Source organism: Seriola lalandi, unplaced genomic scaffold (assembly GCF_002814215.2).
Source record: "Seriola lalandi dorsalis isolate HSWRI2012SDOR001 ecotype SW California unplaced genomic scaffold, Sedor1 jcf7180002054609, whole genome shotgun sequence".
NCBI classification, from domain to species: domain Eukaryota; kingdom Metazoa; phylum Chordata; class Actinopteri; order Carangiformes; family Carangidae; genus Seriola; species Seriola lalandi.
This window is the reverse complement of record NW_019525162.1, coordinates 668,158-676,530: the sequence shown is the minus strand read 5'-3', so window position 1 is coordinate 676,530 and position 8,373 is coordinate 668,158. Positions and strand designations below refer to the sequence as shown.

General features: G+C 38.5%; 1 protein-coding gene across 2 annotated transcripts; it reads left to right on the top strand.

Moving 5' to 3' along the window:
- Positions 1-2,151: 2,151 nt before the first annotated feature.
- Positions 2,152-8,091, top strand: LOC147818368 (sialic acid-binding Ig-like lectin 14). 2 transcript variants are annotated; one of them, XM_087177570.1, is made up of 10 exons: positions 2,154-2,322; positions 3,636-3,705; positions 3,868-4,230; positions 5,152-5,430; positions 5,516-5,767; positions 5,869-6,129; positions 6,238-6,328; positions 6,661-6,753; positions 6,863-6,935; positions 7,014-8,091. In XM_087177570.1, the coding sequence occupies exons 2-10, from the start codon at positions 3,657-3,659 to the stop codon at positions 7,047-7,049; spliced, it is 1,497 nt and encodes a 498-aa protein (XP_087033696.1). In that variant the 5' UTR covers positions 2,154-2,322; positions 3,636-3,656; the 3' UTR covers positions 7,050-8,091. The 2 variants fall into 2 exon arrangements, 1 of the variants encoding a protein (XP_087033696.1); XR_015438030.1 differs by lacking the exon at positions 6,238-6,328 and having other exon boundaries at positions 2,152-2,322.
- Positions 8,092-8,373: the final 282 nt, after the last annotated feature.

Below are 8,373 nucleotides of genomic sequence, written 5' to 3'. Positions count from 1 at the left end.
GGGAGGGGCTAATTGAGCATGAGTGAAGAGAGAGAAGAGCGGTGTTGTACGGCCAGTCGGTCACTCTGTAAATGCCTGGAGTTCTACAGAAGATAAACTGAAACTTAAGAATCGATGTCATCACACAAGTATCGATCAATACCCAATACCAACGTTAGTATCGATACTATCGATATTTAAATCGATCCGCCCACCCCTAGCCATAGTTCACATAGTCTCTAATAGACAGAAACACAGTACAGATAGGCTTAGTGAAGACTGCAGTCAACAACATATGACTAATATTCTGCAGGGCACATTATTAGGTTATACTGTACTGTGTTGTACTGTGTGTCTGTGTTGTAGCTCTGTCTGTCTGTCTGTTGGAGGTGCACTATACTTTTAAGAACTGCTAAAAAAGCTTCCTATTTAAAAAATATATAAAAAATTAAAAATGATATAACATTGGAAAAAAAAGAAGAAAGGAAAGTCACATTTTGTCATCATCAAGGTGGAAGTGACGCAGTGGTCTTCACCATCAGACCAGACTTGTCTCTTACTTGCTCACTCCACCTGCTGTGGACACTATCTGGGCGCCCAGTCATCATTATGCCAAACTGCGGCACAGACACATTGTTTCTGGAGTTCGGGTGTTTGTCATCTTGAATGCTTTACAATGCTCCTTTCTTCTCAGTGGTAGATATAAAAAATACAGAACACATTACATATCATTAAAAATGATTTACTAGTATCTTTGATAAAATAAGCAGAGCATTGTCACACCATAAAAAAATGATTTACTAACATTTTTGATAAAATAAGGAGAGTACTCCATTAAATAATGATTTAATGACATATTTGATAAAACAAGCAGAACACTCAGGCATGATTAAGACATATCTGTTGGATTGAAAATATTTCCCACAACTGTTAGGGGACTGATTCAGGAGTACAGACTGTATTTGCTGTATTTGCTTTCGTTGGCTCCAAATAGCCTCGGAGCAATAAGAGTGTAATTCTGAAACAGAACAAAGTACACCAACAGTACTGAGATGATACCTGAAACTAAAGAAATCTAATTGATACAATGACAACACAGTTTACAATACGTACATACGATTACAAATTTTACACAATGGAATGTTCAAACTCTTTGAATGTGTGTTTGTGATTAAAGGAATTCCTCAGTGATTGATTGAGTGAATGACTGACCGATTGGCCGACTGATTAATATAAACAACTGACTATCAGATCCATTAATCAGCAGTGTTTGACTTGTATTGTTCCCGCTGTGTTTAATCTCATCTGGAGAGATCTGATTAATTGTTCTTTTGATGACAGACGAGGTCAGGCCTTCAGTCCGTCCTGCAGGGCTTTCTTTTAAATGGAAGAGCCTGACACATCTCATTCAGTGCTAGAACGTCAGCAGCAAGGAGGGACATCGCAGAGGCAGTTTTAATAAATAGGTAAAAGATTATTTGTGTGGATTCTTCACTTAAGCATAATCATTAATACAGGTCATGTGCAATCGCTAAGATATATTCATTTGGTGCATTTTGTGTTTTCTTGATTCACAGATTTGCTCCTTGCATATCCCAGACTTCCAGATCAAACACATTTTCTGTCATGGGTAACTCAGCATCCACCGGCTTCATCACTCCCACTCCCAGGAAGCTTTCCTGGGGGCGGCAGAAAGAAGACACAGTCAAACTGGAGGACTTCTTGACACAGTGCGAAGAGGATCTCTGGAGAGTCAAAGGAAAGTCAAGTCAATCGATGAAAAAGTTCCACCTCACTCGCAGCATCGGTTATGTTGATCTAGCTGTCCAGGAGTGCAACAGTTTCTACCCAAACAGGGGCGAAATGCTGAACCCTGCTTTTGTTGGAGATCAGGGCCCATGAATGACTGAATTTTTTTATGGACAATTAAATCTACACAACAACTTAGCAAGAGGATCTTCTTGGCTGTGATGTGAGGTGTAACTGCAAACAGCCCCTGTGATGCCGCTGCAACACTGGTGGCCTGTCATATTCGACCTCTGCTCAGACATCTCACCACAAGACTGTAAGTGTGAACTAAACAGGAAGTGAGACACTGACAATAAGATAGGTCGCTTTCTTAAATGAGCAAAACTTAGAATGTTTCCTGTTTTTTAAAAATGTATTTGCATTGGGTGTTATCTTATAAAAGAGTTATAGTTTTAATTTGAGTAGATGTTCAGATATTAACAATACAAGCAGTAATTACACGAGACGGCCCATCCTTTGACAATCCTGTGACAATAACTTTAAGCACCACCTTAGACAAGCACATCTTTCCATCTGTGACACACACTGTGTAAGGTACAGTAAAGCTCATTGTCCTTGTAGAAGATTAGTTGAATATCTAAAAAGTGTATTTTCTTGTCATAAACTTAACTTCTATTGACTTTTCAGTGAGTTTACATGTCATTGCTTTCAGTCAGGCAGTCAGTCAGTTCTTGTTCAGGAAAATGTTTAATCTTTGTACAATCTGGATCTCATATCAATGTATCATACCTTAACATTTTTGTCAAATCTTTTATCTGAAGTAAATAACGTTTGTAACTCAAATGTCAGCAAATACATTCAAACCTTCCAGCGGATACCGTTTTGGCCTCTTGATTTAAATTAATAGAAGAAATGGGTCATTGTGCTTCTCCTTGATCACTGTTTTTCTTGTGGTCTTTATAGTCACAAAATTCACACACGGCCCATGCAAACAATAAACTAACAAACTATATATGTATATATAATATATATATACTACGGATGTGTCATGTGTTACTAAAAGCCCTTTGATTTCAAAGAGAGAAGACACCTTTACTAAAGAAGCACTGATGATTGAATCGTTTATATGTTAATATCACGAATTAGAACAGAACGAAGTGATTCTTTAGTAAAGCTGTCTTTTCTCTTTGAAATCAAAGGGCTCTTAGTACCATATGACACATATGTAGTATTTAAGGGCTATAATGGATAGATAAATATAGATATATTCTTTATTTATCCCCTAGGGGAAATTCATGTGTCCAATAGCTCAATAGTAATAATGATAATAGTTAATAATTAATAATAAACAATAATAATTAAATTAGTCCACTTCTTCTGGCTGAGGTGTTATCCAGCCTGATGGCAGTGGGGACTGATAATGTATGTGGAAGGGGCTGCGTTTTTAGAGGCTTGTGTTTACCATAGTAAAAAGTAAAACGTGTAGGTTGTGTTCTGGGTCAGTGGTGAGGAGTACTCAAGGTACTGAAGTACTCAAGGTTTCATTTTGTGGTCTCACAAAAATAAAATAGGAGAAGTCATGATAATAGAAGAAGAAGTGAGAGCAGCTGAATGGTACAGTTGTGATATAAAAGTAGCTGCACCGCAGGGATGATAAATATCTTTTTTAATTATTTGGACAATTTGTTTTCCTTGTTTGTGACAGTAAAAGCTGAATACTGTAAAGCTCAGGTGAGAATAGTTGATAGCACAAAGAAATAAAAAAAAGGAATACTGAAATCATGATTAATACAATAGACTTCACTACTTTTTGTGTAACATAGTGGATGTGTAATGTATTAAATAAGGAATGGAAACTAAACAGCAGTCCCGCACAGACCTGGAAATATTTGTCATTTTATTTGCAGGTCTGACGCTCAGAGGACGAGATGCATTCTTTTAAATGGCCCCTCTTCTTTGTGTGGCTTTTCTTTAAAGGTATAATACATTCTCATATATCAAGCAATAATCCTTTTTTTTTTTGATGTGTTATTATCTCTTCTGTTCAAGTAAAGAATTGAACTTTCAGGTGAATTTGTATTGAAGTAGACTCTTCTTCAGGCCCTGGTCACAGACATTGTTCTCTTCATTTTATCACAGTTGTTCAAACTGAAGCCTCGTCCTGGACCGTTCAGGTGCCATCCTCAGTTAAAGGTCTCCCTGGATCCTGTGTGGTGCTTCCCTGCACATTTAACTACCCAGATACAGACAAGAATATCACTAAATTCACTGGGATTTGGTTCAAAGACAGCGATGAAATCATCTATCACCCAGTTGAGTCTAAAATCGTGCAACAGTATCGGAGTCGGACGGCGCTGCTGGGAAACGTCACACAGAAGAACTGTTCCCTGAAGATTGATCCCCTGGAAGAAAAGGACCAAGGGCCTTTTTATTTCAGGATTGAAATTGCAGATTACAATAACTTTTCTTTCAAAGAGAACAGAGTCTCTATTTCAATGACTGGTAAGTGATATCAACAACTTTCAATAAACATCTTTGACATTACAGTTAATGCCTTAATTTTTAATGCCTTAATCCAATATAAGTGAAAAAAAAAAAAGAAAAAGAAAAGAAAAAAAAACCACTATAACAGTGTTTACTACTACGGTTTCTTTCGGTTGTCTTGTAGTTCAGGTTACAACACCAAAAGGGCATCTCTCTGACAGAACACAATGAGATGGTGAACATGATCATTTCATTTTCCGCATTTGTCACTGGTTGCCATCCTCTCGCTTTAAATAACTTTCATCACAAAACAGCTGAAGTTAAGTTTCATTTCTCCAGACATTGTGATATTCAAAAGGAAATAAAACCCATCGTGAGCACCACTTAGGTTCAGTCCTTAGCGCAGTGGCCATTGCTGCATGTCATCCCCTCTCTCTCCTCAGCTTTCCTGTCACTCTCTCACTGATTCTATCTGAATAAAGGCAAAAACTGGCCAAAAAAACTATTTAAGAAAAAAAAAAAAGAAATCTTTCAACATTTTGTATCTTTCCTGAAACTTGAAAACAGAAAGGAAACCTTTGAATTTATGTGACCAGGGTGTCGATTCGTGAATAGAGTTTGGTTGTGAAAACATAAGTAAGCTGTCAAACCAAAATAAAGTTCCCTTTTGAGCACTGTTTAGCAGAACTGAAATAAAATAGAAAGCTTTTTCTCTAAACCATTACCCCACATTTCTCTGTAACTTATTTTCAGGTCTTGTGATTTCATTACCTTATTTAATTTCAGCAGTAATATTGAGACTAGTAAGGATCGTACAAAGTCTCGAAAGACATAACTTTGCTTTGAACAGCCCAGTAGATCAAGTGCTCTCTCTTAAATGCATTTCAGTAAGCATATGATATTTGTTATTGTATATCATAACCTTTCTTGTTATTACAGGTAAACTACAAATCTCTGTGAAAGAGGAAGTAGTGGAGGGACAGACTGAGGTGGCTTCCTGCTCTGTGTTTCCCTCCTGTCCCACCTCTCCTCCTGTCTTCAACTGGAGTCACTCTGGAGAGCAGATCCAATCACAGCAGTTTGACGATGGCCAGTGGAAAGTAACAGCTAATCTGACCTTTCGCCCTACCTATGCTGACCACAACAAGCCTTTACTATGCACCTTAACATACAAGGGAGGGAGGAAACAGGAGGCAGCCATGGTCCTCAAAGTAAAGCGTAAGTGTGTGCTTTGACATTACAAGATGTGAACATGTATCTGTAAAGAACGCCATGGTATCATGAACACCATGTTTCCATGCAGACGCCCCAGTGAATGTGAAGGTTGAGTTCAAGGCAGATGTAAAGGAGGGAGAGGCTGTGCAGCTGAAATGCTCCAGTGATGCTCATCCTCCTGCCAGCAGCTATGAGTGGCATAATGAAAAAGGTGCTCAGCTGCATCGGGGAAACCACTACATGTTGCCAAATGTGTCCAGACACGTAGGTGCATTGTACTGTACTGCCATCAACACAGCAGGACGAGGCAAGTCGAGCCATGTGCAGCTCAGTGTGTTATGTAAGTAAGCAATCCACAAAATGTAACGATAAAGAAGATCATTCTTATTTGCACACATATAACAGAAGGCCAACTCATAACTGCATTACTTGTCCTTACAGATGCCCCTGAGATTAAGACCGTCTCGTCCTGCTCCTCAGAGGGGGGTATGGTAAAGTGTATATGCATTGTGGAGTCCAAGCCTCCCTGCATGCTCCATTTTGTGCTTTCGGACAGAGTCCTGCCAGGAACCAAGGTAGAGAAACATGGCTCGGTTACCATTGGGACTCTGCAGGGAGAGTTTGGATCCTCTGAGATCGTCCTCTGTCTGGCAAACAACACTGAGGGCAATGCCAAACTCACACTCTCTTTACCTGTCAGCGGTAAGGAAAAATTTGTAGAGTGCATGACATGTGTAAGATGCTTAAAGACTGTTGCCATGAATTATATTGAAACAGAAAAGTGACTGCGCATGGTTTCTGTTTGGATAGGTAAGATGCAGAATCTCTATATTGCCATCACCATTGGAGCAGTGGTGGCTTTGGTGATAGTTTTAGTAGCAATGGGGTTTGTCATAAAATGGTAAGTTGGTGTAGAAAATATTTCCTCTCACTGAAAATAAGTAGAAAAAATATTTTCCTTTTCTTTTCAGTTATGTTTGTGTAGCTATAGCATTCTTATATGAATAAGACATTCTAAAACTACTATAAAGACTATTGTAAACAGACACCAGAAATAAAGGTATACATATAAGTCAAGCATGTGGCGGTATTTGTCAATATAGAGTGGAGATGTGCCTGATAATACTCAAACTACCTCACTTTCACCTCTGTTGGAGCAGTCTGTGTAAAGTTCCTGAATTAAAAAGCATTATTCGTGTAAAGTTCCTGAATTAAAAAGCATTAATCTTCCAGTAGGGGGAAATCTAGAGACACGCCAGTACACTACATGAGAGACGCAACAGCAAACAGAGACGCAGAGCTCTCTCAGAATGCTAAGACAAAAAGGTTAGTTATTACCTCAGTTTGGAATAAATAATTTAAAATGACAAAATGTGTATTCACTGTTTGTAATTTGGTTAAACAAAAAAAAAAAATTGTTTACTTTCTGTTTCAGTAAAGCGAATGACTACAATGTTGCACAGAGCCCTGGACATCATGACAATGATCATGTATATGGCAACATGGAGGTATGTGAAATTTTCTTTATTCATTCATTATTCCCATGCATCACAGAAGAGAGATAGTTAATTTTATTTCCTCTACAGACTGACTGGGATGATGCTCTATACGCCAATATATAACATGGTTGAATTCACTGCAAGTGTGGCTGAAGTCTCTCTACGTGTTGTCCAGATGATGTGGATCAAGAAATTTGCAAAAAAAAGAAATACGGAATTAGTGCTATTTTCTGTGGGTATTACATAAGTATTATTATTCAGTATCCTGTATTTCACATATTACAAACTGGTTGTTCATGTGTTCTTTTTTATGCCTCTGCGCCGGCGACAGCTAGAGCCGGCGGGTTGTCCATCCGTCCGGATGTACGTACGTCCCATTCTTGTGTATACATATCTCAGAAACACCTTGATGGCATTTCTTTCAAATTTGGCACAAACATTCACTAGGACTCAAGGAAGAACTGAGTAGATTTCAGGGGTCAAAGGTCAAGGGCATGGTGACCTCACAAAACATGATTTTAGCCTTGTAAACGCAATATTTCTTCAAGGGAATCCCTTCAAATTTTGCACAAATGTCCATTTGGACTCAAGGACAAACTGATTAGCCTTTGGTGGTCAAAGGTCAAGGTCACAGTGACCACATAAAACACTTCTTTAGCAAACAGAAATTATGACAAAATTTCAAACAAATCGTTAATACTTTATGACTATGGATAAACAGGACCATAATCTGAAACCAGTCTGCGTGGCGGAGGCATAAAACCGCGAGGCAGTAATTAGTGCCACGGGTGCTCAGCTCCGAGGCACTCCTCTACAGCTAGAATAGCTGAGAGGATATTTCCCACATAATACATGATGGAGGGATGTGACATTGTTTTATATCAGAGTCTTTTATATCAAGACATTTCTCAAAACCAGAATATGATCAGGGTGACTTTTGAACACTGGAAATAAATCATGTACTCATCCCGGCAGTAGCCCCCGTGGCACTCAAAATTTCCCTGGAATTTTCTAGTTCTAGTTAATGTGCTTGTGTTTGCAGTTAGTTTCTCTTGTCCAGAACTTTTCCTGTCTGCTTGTCTGATCAACAATAATACTGTGTGTAAAGGACTATAACAATACTGCTTATTGTGACAAATGACTATTAAACTACTTTCATAATTTACATGCATATTGGTTTGATAACTCCTGATTTTTATAGTCTCAGTCATCTATACTGCACAAGTTACCCCACTACAGTGTGCTGTTTGAATATCCTCTGCTTTAACAGAATGACACATATGAACAAAGCTGCTAAAGTTGGGAAATGTCAGCTTCCTGGTGAGTGCAGCTGAAGTGTTGATCATTTTGTGCACTGCTGCAAAAGCAACAGGCTCACTGTGCTCTGTTCCACCACAGCAGCACCATCCAGACGCATTTTCTTCAGTTTAAATGTCATAATATAAAA